At 38.8% G+C, this 12,629-nt stretch overlaps 1 protein-coding gene across 6 annotated transcripts in view; it reads right to left on the reverse strand.

Moving 5' to 3' along the window:
* Positions 1-4,422: 4,422 nt before the first annotated feature.
* map4k4 (mitogen-activated protein kinase kinase kinase kinase 4) overlaps positions 4,423-12,629 on the reverse strand; it is a 59,714-nt gene continuing 51,507 nt past the window's right edge. For all 6 annotated transcript variants that reach the window (XM_046845848.1, XM_046845850.1, XM_046845846.1 and 3 more), the window contains 9 exons: positions 12,380-12,491; positions 9,940-10,107; positions 9,368-9,511; positions 7,666-7,800; positions 6,695-6,795; positions 6,188-6,337; positions 5,929-6,088; positions 5,601-5,740; positions 4,423-5,414 (listed from right to left, as the gene is read on the reverse strand). In XM_046845848.1, the coding sequence (XP_046701804.1) occupies positions 5,331-5,414; positions 5,601-5,740; positions 5,929-6,088; positions 6,188-6,337; positions 6,695-6,795; positions 7,666-7,800; positions 9,368-9,511; positions 9,940-10,107; positions 12,380-12,491 (1,194 nt within the window). In that variant the 3' untranslated portion in view covers positions 4,423-5,330. The remainder of the gene's footprint in view (positions 5,415-5,600; positions 5,741-5,928; positions 6,089-6,187; positions 6,338-6,694; positions 6,796-7,665; positions 7,801-9,367; positions 9,512-9,939; positions 10,108-12,379; positions 12,492-12,629) is intronic.

Genomic DNA, 12,629 nt, shown 5'->3' on the forward strand with positions numbered 1-12,629 from the left:
TGCCAGATATCACAGCAAACCTTAAAAGGTCTTGTGGATTCCAGTTCTGTTTTGTTATATAGCCACACCCAGGCCTGATTACTGCACACCTGTTCACAATCAAGAAATCTCTTAAATAGCACCTGCCTGACAAACTGAAGTTGACCAAAAGATCCTCAAAAGCTAGATATCATGCCGAGATCTAAAGAAATTAAAAAACAAATGAGAAAGACAGTGATTGAGATCTATCAGTCTGGAAAAGGTTATAAAGCCATTTCTAAAGCTTTGGGACTCCAGCGAACCACAGTGAGAGCCATTATTCACAAATAGCAAAAAATAGAACAGTGGAGAACCTTCCCAGAAGTGGCCTGACCAAAATTACCAAGAGCACAGCAACGACTCATCCAAGAGGTCACAAAAGACCCCACAACATCATCCAAAGAACTGCAGGCCTCACTTGCCTCAGTTAAAGTCAGTGTTCATAACTCCACCATAAGAAAGAGACTGGGTGAAAATGGTCTGCATGGCAGAGTTTCAAGACGAAAACCGCTGCTGAGCAAAAAGAACATAAAGGCTCGTCTCAGTTTTGGCAGAAAACATCTTGATGATCCTAAGACTTTTGGGAAAATACTCTGTGGACTGATGAGACAAAAGTTGAACTTTTTGGAAGGTGTGTGTCCTATTTTCAGAAAAAAGCACATCATACCTACAGTAAAATATGGTGGTGGTAGTGTGATGGTCTGGAGCTGTTTTGCTGCTTTAGGACCTAGGAGACTTCATGTGATAAATGGAACCATGAATTCTGCTGTTTACTAAAAAATCCTGAAAGAGAATGTCCAGCCATCTGTTTGTGACCTCAAGCTGAAGCGAACTTGGGTTCTGCAGCAGGACGATCCAAAACACACCAGCAAGTCCACCTCTGAATGGCTGAAGTGCCCTAGTCAAAGTCCTGACCTGAATCCTATTAAGATGCTGTGCCATGACCTTAAAAAGGCAGTTCCTGTTTGAAAACACTCCAATCTGGCTGAATTACAACAATTCTGCATAGATGAGTGGAGCAAAATTCCTCCACGGCGCTGTTAACAGACTCATTGCAAGTTATCGCAAACGCTTGATTGCAGTTGTTGCTGCTAAGGGTGGCCCAACCAGTTATTAGTTTTAGGGGGCAAACACTTTTTCACAAAGGGCCATGTAGTTTTGGATTTTGTTTTCCCTCAATAATAAAAACCTTCATTTAAAAACGTGTTCACTTGTGTTCTCTTTTACTAATATTTAAATAAGTTTGATGATCTGAAACATTAAAGTGTGACAAACATGCAGAAAAATAATCAGGACACACTTTTTTACACCACTGTATAGACTTGTTTATATGTTGGGGGTGTGTGTGTGTATATGAATGTAACACACCCCCATACAGGAACATGACATTCAGATATGATCGAAGCTGCAGATAGACAGATGTAGAGCAGCATTACTGACACTGCCAAGGGTGATGAGAGTCAGACGTGTCTTCTTCAATGCATGCCTCAATCTTTCATTTTAGCACATACAGGGATTAATTTTTATTAACATAAACAGAGTTCATTCACATATTTTTTTTGTATCAACTCATACAAAATTAAGCAACTTAACATATGAATGCATTTAGGTGACATACTACAGAACACAGGAACACACACAGGAACCTACACAGGAACAACACACACAATTACATGTTGTGGAAATTCTTAAAATATTTTCTTGTGGCATACTGTATACGAGCGATTCTCACTGTGTCATCAAGATAAACACACAGACACACAACAGGGAACTCCAAAAACGCTGTGATGTTGTGTAATGAATGACGGTAACAAGAATAACGTGCTTTAACGTGACATCATTTAAAAAAAAATGCATCAGGAACAGTCAGCATCGGATCTCACATCTGATGCAACACAGTTTTACTCATTTCCAACCAAAATATTCTGGAAAATATTAATGATCTAAAATCTTCAGTACAAGCTTCAGAGCAAAATTTAAACCTATTCTTTATTTCCTCGCTCACGATTTTGTTTTTATTTCGATGAATTAGATCAGATTTCTATTTAAGGAGCTGCTTTTATATTAAAGCTAGTAAAGTTTATTCATCGTGGAAGAGAATTTTTAAAAAAAATATTTTTATAAAAATCTGCCATTTGATTGTAAACATGCTAATCTGAGAGATACGACTTTGTGGCCACCAGTGTTTTTTTCCCCCCATCCAAAATAAAATGTAAAAAATTATATTTTATATATAATGAGACATGTCCTTACTGACCGCGATCCAAATGGTAAGTTATTCTTGTGCAGATTTCCCAAATATGATCAACAATTGTATTTATTTTACATGTAAATAATGTAGTATTATATTTGTTTTTTATTATTTTGGAAATATTACATAGAAGTGGACAGAGATTTCTTCATGGTCTGCAGTCTGCTGTGCAAAAACATTTCGATATTTAAGTAATTAAAATGACTGTGACCAGACCAGGGGGGAGTCTTTAAAAAGGAAATAGAAAGTCACTGAAGGCCTAGGAAACTTTGCAAACACTGGCTATTTCTGCCTCAACATGATCACTAAAGCATGAAACACCTTAAAAAGAAATAACACAGAAGATTCTTTAAATTACCTTAGGAGTTTATTTTCAAAGAAAAAAACAAAACAAAGGACCATCAGGAAAATACAGGACTTCCTGCCACACAAAGAGAAGACGAGCGATACAGTGCCACGACTGAAACACAGACATCCAGATCAGCCGGGAACGTTCCTGAAACGTCATTATTCATATCTGTCTGAGTTATTAGCATTACACAACTAAAAAGTGAAATACAGACAAAAAAAAAGATCAATACAAAAAAAGGCTAATATTTCTGTAAGAGAAAACATAAATAAAATAAACATTAGTGTAGCTCAACATTGCCTCTGTAAACATTTTCCAGGTGAACAGATGAACATTATATTAAGTGAGCACTAGATTACGACTGCACTATATCGCTGTACGCCAGAAACTGGAAATAACGTTCAAGAAAATGGCTAAAGTTAAACTCCTTATCTATATCTAGAACTGGAGCACTTAAAGCTCTTCAAACAAGAAGAAGAAAAAAAAAAAGATTGCATTTCATGTAGTGGTTCCTTAATGTCAGTTCTTAAGTTTCTCCTTTTTGTCATGATCGCACAATTGATTAGATTTTTCTTATGCAAACACCACAAGCGCTAATCTTTCTGCATGAAGCTAAAAAGAAATCTAACAACAATAATTAATACTTATTAGCATTAAATAAAATTATACAATCAAAAAAAAAGCACCTTACAAAATTATGGTGGTGAATAGTGTGTGTGTGTGTGTGTGTGTACTGCAAAACTGTAGAAAAGGATAAAAGAATGAGGTAAATTTGAAACAAAATGTTTGTATTGATGGACCCAAAAACCCCCACAGTGTTAGCCTTTAAGTACATTGCATGGGAACACACACACACACAGTAGAAAACTTCTATCTGTAAGATCTACTTTATACCTATGTGCAAAATGAAGGATTGAACTCAAAGAGATAAAAACGTACAAAAGAAAAGTGTTCATGTTCACGTCGTGTTTGAGTCACAGCAGTGGTGTTGCTTTTAAAGACAGTGTTTCAAACAACTGACAAAGGTTTGGCAATTTATAAGGCCTTAAACTTAATAAACGCTGATGTGAAAGAGGTCTACAGAGAGCAGAGCAATGACCATATTGAGCTGTGTGTGTGTGTGTGTGTGTGTGTGTGTGTGTGTGTGTGTGTGTGCATTATGTGACTGCTATTGCTCTCCTCAGTGACGTTTACTCACAGAGCTGAGATGTCTTCAGTGACGTGGAACACTGTGCGCGCTACGCTCTGAAAGAACATGTTTAATATTAACAAGCGGCAGGTCACCTGACAGGAAGCCACAGAGGAGGCAGAGAGAATCACACTGATCATGCTGAAACGTATGCAACACTGAGCAGGTTTTAAAAAAGAAACAAAAAAAACGAAAAAAAAATTGAAAATAAAACACTTAGTGTGTGATTTTCACTAAAACAGAACACTAATGTGATAAGGAGATGATGCTGAACATAAAGGACCGCTCACGACAGCAAACGACTCCGAGGTCACGCACAATAGACTCAGACAGGCTCAGTTTGTTATTGTTACTCTGTTAAACATCATTAAAGAAAAAGAAAAAGAAAAAAAAAGAAACTGCGTGAAGTCATGCCTTTCAACTTTAAGTACAAGAACAGTATTTTCACACTACATTCCGACTTAGTGCATCATATATATTTGGAAAAAATCCTAAAAATCAAAAGTTTGTGGGGTCCGGGGGCTTGAGTGACATGAGTTCCGCATCTCAAGATGTGATTTAATGCGAACTCTTGGGAAATCTGAACGTTTTGGTTTATCACACACGTGACTGAGGTGACAAGTCTCTACTTCCCTTTATTTTCATATCGCATTCACAGCAGGTGCATCATTTCAGATACGGTCTATACAATCTCTCGTAAATAGAGGCATAAGAGAGCCAGAGATCCAACGCTCACCTGCCAAGTGAGAGAAAAGGGGCGGGGCCAGTCTAATTAAGACACAATCTCCCTGCTTGTTGCTTTCTGCCATTTGGAAATATTAGGGTGGCTGACATGAAAAATATATCTTGCTGGAAACGGTTAGAACGTGCGAGCTTTAAAAATCACAGGTAGAAGATTACGAGAATCCACATAATTATTAGTGAATAATAATTATAATAATGGCACTACTACTAATAATTAATAATAATAATAGCATTAAAATATTCTTTCATGGTCCATCTCTTTCCTAGACGCGTCACACATACATACCTGTCCATAATGTGAATACGCTTCACTTTTCCGAGACCTACTGAACACGAACACACGAACACACACACTCTCTCTCTCTCTCTCTCTCTCACTCTCTCTCTCACTCTCACTCTCGTTTACCTTTTATCCTGAAACTCTTTCGTATTCCCTAGCAGTTAAATGGCGTCCGCCTTCATTCTACCACTTGGTCAATCAGGGACTTCTACAGAAAGAAAACATTTACACAGGCTAGCAATAATACTGTAAGATCAAGAGCTCCTGCCAGGACTTTCTCTCTTGCACACACGTGTGTGGGTTTTCTTCATCTAAACTGAAAATATCTATACAGCTCTCAGTTTGGTTTACGACAGCAGGTGGGTCGCTGAAATTAATGTGGTTTCTGCTGATCACACTGAGGATCTCTGCTTGCTTAGATGTGTGATGGCTGAAGGGTTTCCCAACGCTGTCGTCACGCAAAAAAAAGGATTGGTCATTCCGGGCTGAGTGGGAGAGTTTACCAGCTGAGTAAGGATGTGCGCCCGAGTGTCATGAAGTAGACCTGGCTGGAACCTCCAGAACGCACTGACGCAAAGAAAACCTGGGAATAAACAAATAACAAGCAAACACGTTGACAGGTTCTCAAACTGTGAGGTGAAAACATCATGTTCCTGAGGCAACATATACAATCCATTCGGGAAAATCCCTGAGGGGGAATACTTGTTCAACAAGCTGCGTGCGTGCGTGTGTGTGTGAGTGAGTGTGAAAGAGGCAGAGTAAATCTTACCTTGTCATTGCGTTCACAAAGGAACTTAAGCCTCTGAGCTCTCTTATGCATGAAAACTCCATCTAGGTGGCCAGTCTCTACAGAGCGAATCTCGATGGCCTTTTCTCCCCAACCCATGATCTGGTTTGAGCGAATGTATGCTAAAAAAAAATAATAATAATCAAAACAGAAAAAAAAGCTACTGGAGAATGCTACAATTTCCCGTTTGTACAGTATATTTTTTTAATGCTAATCAATTTAATGATAAACCATGACATAAAAACTTCACATTAGTTTCAAAGTCTATGTAAAGGGCTACATCGCAATAATGTGTGTGTGTGTCACATACCCACGGAGGTGGGCATCTCTCCCCACTGTAGCACTACATCCTTTGTAATGCGGCCGTAGGTGTTGACGTACACACCCTCGTCCTCGTAACACACGAGCAGCTCGATGCCGTCCGTGTTTGGCAGAATGATTATGGCATGTGACTGAATACTGGTCTGGATCTAAACGCCAAGCAAGAATTCAAAGCGAGAGTCAGGATGTGTGTACTTGGTTGCAGACAGACATAATCTTTCGATTACTGCTTTTGTTTCAGCACATACGTGAGTGGGCAGGTAAATGTCATACACAGCTCCCGAGTCAACGTCCACAGCATGGAACCCTGAAAAGGACCCGTAGATGACCTTTAACCTCTGTCCTTCCTCTACAGTCAGGTCCACGAGGAGGGGTTTGTGCACCAGATCACCAAATGACTGAGATGAAAGAGTTTTCGTTAAAATTATAGGCATGAATACTAAAACTAGTAAATTCATCAGGTATATATTCTGTTTAACTGGTCAAGCCAATCCTAACCAAATCTACAGCTGTGGTTGCTCAAACAGCTGAAACACAGCTGTACTGTAATACTGCCTGCTCACAGAGAAGAGGGCATACTGAGTCTGACTGCAGTGGCTAAAGAGACTGGAGCATAGAAACAATGTACAATGTATGAAGAAAGGCCTACAACAGAACATTAAAAAAATGTTCCCACATACTAAAACAGCAAAGGAATCATTTGAAAAATGTCTATTTAACAAAATGTGGTCATGGTGATATGAATCACTACTGACCTTGAAAGCCATGAACTTGTGGTAGGGCTTTGGGGCCCAGGCATACACCTCCACAGAGTTCTTCAGTGCAAGGACCAGAAACTTGATCCTCTCATATTTCACTAGAAATGAATTGAAAAAGAGGAACACAGTTCGGTCTAAAGAAATGACAAATCAGCTGACATGCTGCAAATATATCATGTGGTTACATTATACACTCAAGACATATTTACATTCAAAGATTTTCTTACAGAATGGCTGTACAGTATGTCCTGAAAAAATTACCATCATGCCAAGAAGCAGCTTAATGTCGCTCATATTTTGATTATTTGATCTCAATTATTTCATGAATTGCTACAATCTATTTTCAGTTATTTTAACTATATATTTATTTTAATTAAAAGTAAAAAATGTTTTTAGGTAGGTAGCTTATAAATAATAACATAAAAAATTGTTTCAATAAAAAAAAAAAAGTGTATGTATTGTTATATAAAAACCTCATATTTCTGTCAGACACCTATTAACACCACAAAAGCATGTAAAAAGTTAGCTGGTCTGCTAAACAATTGCATGACTAAAGTCATTGTTAAAGTATTCAATTGTTTGCTCTAATAAACAGGTGTTCAGCTGTTCAGCTAACAGCGAAGTTTTCCTGCACACAGCTTGAACATAAACAACTGGAACAAAATAATGTTGCTAATTAAATACCAACACTGATCTACTGAACTGGTCAATTTCCTGGTATGTTCCCCCTTTAACATCTCAGAATTGTAGAACTGCAGGTCACACAGCACACCTTCAAACAACGAAATGTGACCAACAGGTAGTGTAATGCTAATCAGTAACAGCTCCTAAGCGCTTCCCTCCCGTCCAACCCGTGAGTGTGTTACACCTTCATATCTGGCAATACTTGAATCGCTTGTTCATCGTGTTCAGAACTCGGGTCTGAACTCTGGAGAGTTAAATTATCTGGAAAGAAAAAGGGAACATACCAACTTTGTAGTGGACACACCCCTCCAGATCTCCTACAGTGGTCCATCCCTGTTTTTTCTCCACCTCTGGGTCATTGTGGAGAATCTTGTTCCTCAGCCAGGACAAGTAGTACACCCGCAATTTATTCTTTTTCCCTGAGAAAAAGGAGGTACAGGAGGAATAGGAAACAAGTTGGTGAAAATCAGTAAAAAGCAGATAAAATAATCAGGGGTTTTCTACTGCACGACTTGAACAATGAACTCTGTAACCAAAAACTTGCAAAACTCATCAGTTCCGAAGTGTCCGCATTGCTTTTATAGTGATGTAAAGCATATTCCAACCAGTACAACAAATTAAAACTAATCAAGGGCATAATTTAATAACCGATTATTGCACAGATACTTATTATTAGACTTATTAAGCATGACCATCTTGCTAATAAATGATAAATTAAACGAGGGAAACCGCTTCTAACAAACATATCTATGCCAATAACATTTGTTATTCAGGGAACACATTCCTACAACTAGCAGGCTCTCAATGCAGAGGACATATGAGCCAATAAACCAAACTTAATCCGATACATCACTTCTTTAGGTTATGAATGATTTAGTACACATTTCTCTCAAGGAGTTTGGTGGACAGTTTAGGGAAAGAAAGATATTTGGGATAACAACCTACACAGCATACTTTTGGTCTTTTATGTTCGTCATATGATTGAGTGCCTGCCTGGATAAAGCACACTTAAATGACCAGCACACCTGCTGACAAGCCCCTTCTCTCCTTCTTCACACGATTATTCTCTCTCTCTCTCTCTCTCTCTCTCTCTCTCTCTCTCTCTGATGCCTGTTCAGATGCCTGTTCAGATGCCTGTTCAGATGCCTGTGTCCCTGACTCTTTCTGTCTTCTGAACCTGCCTGCCCAATACTGATGGTCTACCATGGATTGGAGCATCCTCCACCTTAGAATCACTCCCTGCTGCTGAGGACTGCACTGAGATTTGCTTTAAATGGAACTGCATTGCCTTGTGGTTGCTGGGGATAAGTCACTTAAACTTCACTTATGAAAATGGTCTATGTCCAGGTCTCCATCAGTGTTCAGTGGATCATATTTAAAGCTAAAAGAAACACACTTATTGCTGTATGAACATTAAGTAAAGCTGTGAAATAATAATAATTTAAATGAATGTTATTCAAATATACCGTAAAGAAGATACATTTCCATTTAAATCTGGCTTCTTGCAATATTTTGTATCCGCATTCTGTAGAGCTGCTTTCTGACATTGTCCTTTCTTCAAACAAACATAGAAACAAACTGAATTTATCTAACCATAAAGCCAAAAATATATGACCGATTCAAATGAGAAGTTTGTCTTTCAAAATCTCACAGGTTTTCCCTCAAGTTCTGGGCTTGAGACACCAGTACTTTAAAAACGTATGTAATGGAAAAAGACTGTGCACGTAAATTGACAAATGCTGCTGCGTGCTGAGCGTGACAAGGTTTACTCAATTTCCTTAGAAGTTGGGAAGCTGTAACATGCTTTAGCAACTCTTCCTCAATAAAACACAAACGAGTACAGAGTGAACTCTTACATGTATTTATATACTGGCACGTGTGCGCGCACACACCCACACACACATTCAAATAAAGGAAATATAGTAAGGTTTTTTTCCCCCATGAGAACACAATACAATGTCCACACAAACTGCTGGAAAAAAGTACCTGATATGGTCACCAGCACATTTAAACCTTCCAGGACGTCCATTTGCTGAAAGCGCCTGCGGTTGATGAGCGGATAGACCTTCCCCTGACCGCTACGATCAAGCAGCATCAGACCACTTTCTGTCCCGACCAGCAGATTTACACCTGTTAGGAAAACAGGTGAAGAATTGTATATGTTACAAATTCAACGCTACAACAACTGGCAAAGAGCTCAGTCAGATCAGACATCATCACAAATCCCTAATAATTAAAGTCTAAAGGGTATTTGGCTGAATTTAATCAAACACATACCAACAGAAAGAAAAATCCATTGATGCACATATACAAATAAAAAATAATAAATGCTGCTATTGATAAAATTGCATTAGAAGTGTATTCACAGAATCAGTTTAGGTTTGCACCACACTAGCGACGTTCACATGTGCACTTTTTTGACATTCCGATTTTCGACGGCAGTAATCGGTTTAACGAGTTTACACTGCCGATTTGTTTATTTTGTACAGTTTATTTATTCGCTCTATGTAAACGCACCTACAGTGTATGCACTGTGTATGTGTGAAGAAGATATTTACCCCACAGAGCAGCACACAGAATTTCGGAGTTGAACCGTTTTTTGTACTTCCGGATCTCCGGCGTGTCACTCTGTGGTCGAGTGTTGACTGGGTTTACGTTCACCACGGAGCCCTTGCGTGATGCATCCTGCCTCAGTGCCTCTTGCAGTCTCGCGTCATTCCCATAACCTAGAAACCAAATAGGTCAAACACAGCTCATACTGCACAACAATCAACCCCACAGCTAAATATGGGACAGAAGTGTTCAATCAAAATCTAGTACAGATTAGAGTTCTTTAAAAATGTGCAATTGACCGCTTATTGCATGAATACACATTTTCTCATTTGAATTTTTCAGTACAGAAATAACATTACGTTCTTTGGAGATTTATAAAAATGTGTTCTGTATGCTTTCTAAGACTGACTATACTTCCAATAACCACACCGGGCAATTTACTCGTCTGAGCTAGAAAAAATTCGCAACTGTATTTGGTCATTAAGCATTTCAAAAGATGAGATGGAAACAGTGTTCATGTCTACTGGGACCTCATCGCTTTGCACTGGAACAATGGGGAGTTTATAAATGAAACAATTTAAGCTTTAAAAGAGGTAATACACATTTAAATAGGTTTTTGTACATTTATTCTTCATTTACACACACACACACACACACACACACACACACGTTTGCCTGGCCCAAAAAAAAAAAAAATAAAAATAATCAACACCTGGATTTAACAAAGTAAATAGGTGAGAGCTGCCACTGTATAATAACTGCAGTGATTAATATGTTTTAGCTGCAGCATGTTATTTAACTCTGAATGATGCAATGTGTGGCAACCATGTCAGAAGCCATATCCTGTGGTCATGGAAAAGACCTTTCTGTCAGCTGCATTTCTCCTTTTCTGTTTGGAAGGGCACTTTTTTTACTGTTTTAAAGCAGTAAATGGAGGCCATACTTGACAGAACCGCAAACACACACACTACAGTAACCACAAGGTATGTAATTTCTCTGATATGGTGGGCATTCAGCTTATTCGGTGTTTGAAGTAGGGAATGTATAGTTAGTCTTTCCCCCTGCCAGCGACAATTCCTCTTCGCTTCACGTGTCAAACAGGTTTGCTCTCCTCAGAGAAGCACCTGCTGAAAAACCTGAAGGAGCTCTGGTTATAGGAGACTCTATTCTGAGGCACGTGAAATTAGCTTGACCTTTAGGGGCACCAGCAGCACACTTTAGGCGTATACTGGGAGCCAGGGTGCCGCTGCAGGGTGCAGCAGGTCAGCTTAGGTTTTTAGGAAATCATAGGTTCTCTAAGATTTTTCACAGAGGAGCTAATGATTTATGCCTTCGACAGTCAGAGGTTACTAAGAGTTATATACTAACATTATAGAGGTGTGTAAGTTAGTGAAGGCAATGTCTAATGTATTAATATACTCTGGGCCTCATCCCAATGCGGCGTGGCGGGGTAGCTTAGAGCAGGTTATGGTCGCTGAATAGTGCTCCAAAAACAATGTGTACTTAGATAATTGGAGCAATTTAAAGAGCAAGGCTGTCCTTTTAGGGCGGGACAGTATCCATCCAACTCAGAAAGGTGCTGCGCTCATATATTGCAGCATCGGACATTGTCTCAGAACAGCACTAGTTAACCAGTAACTATCCAGAGCCAAGGCCAGGGAGCAGACAAACAGGCTAAACCATCTATAGCTGCATGGTTATTATTAAAAAACAATAAAAAATTTTGATTTACACAAATTGCTTCACCTGGATACTCAAAAGCTGTTTTTAATTTTTTTTTTTAGGAAACAAACAACTCAAACAACAACAAAATTTAACTCAAGGGGAAATTCCCCATGCACAAGCAGCCACTATAAGCTCAATATGTTGCTTTAGAATTTTATTAAAGTACACTTTTATACATAAATACCCTGATTCAACGTTTTATATAGTTATAATAAGCAAAACATCAAATCCGATAAATAAAAAATTCAATAATAATAGTCTGATTAATTAATTATCAAAATAATCGTTACTTGCAGCCCTAGTCAATTCTATTAATTATTATTTATAGACTGGGCCACTGAGCCATCCAATTATTGTTTGGCACGTCGAGGGTGAAAACATTTATTTAGTCAAGCTTTTTATCTGTAGATTTCTCTTAAGTAAAAGGAGTAGCTCCGGCCTGGGGATCCATGAAATTACAAAGTAAGAACAGGAGATTTGAGGATGGATTTAGACTCTCCTGAGTGTAGCAGACTGTTCACATTAAGTACTCAGGACTACAGTTTGCATTTGACCATCACTGCACACCTTAACATTGTTTAACTGTGAAAAATGGCTCAGAGTTCAACAAAATGGAGGTGTGGGAAAACTAGTTTTTGGCCAGATTCCAAGCACGATTCTGCATGTTAACTGCCTCTTTCTCTTCAAAAAGCGAGTGTGTGTGTCAGTGACTTGACTCACCCACGTTGTTGAGAGCACTGCCTGTGGACGGAGAGATCTGGAGCAGACGTGGGTCTATGAAAGGAGTGAAGGAGGAGGAGGACTTGTGCTTCTGCATTGTGGTGGATTGGGACTGCACATGATTAAATAATAAAAGATAAATGAAAACACAATAAAATGCCCTTTGTGTTTGTGATAAGACTAAACATCCACTTCAGTTTTCCTGTGCACATCACCTACTGGAAGTTCTACCTTGTGTACAAGATCACCC

This window comes from Silurus meridionalis, chromosome 3, assembly GCF_014805685.1.
Source record: "Silurus meridionalis isolate SWU-2019-XX chromosome 3, ASM1480568v1, whole genome shotgun sequence".
In the NCBI taxonomy this organism is placed as follows: domain Eukaryota; kingdom Metazoa; phylum Chordata; class Actinopteri; order Siluriformes; family Siluridae; genus Silurus; species Silurus meridionalis.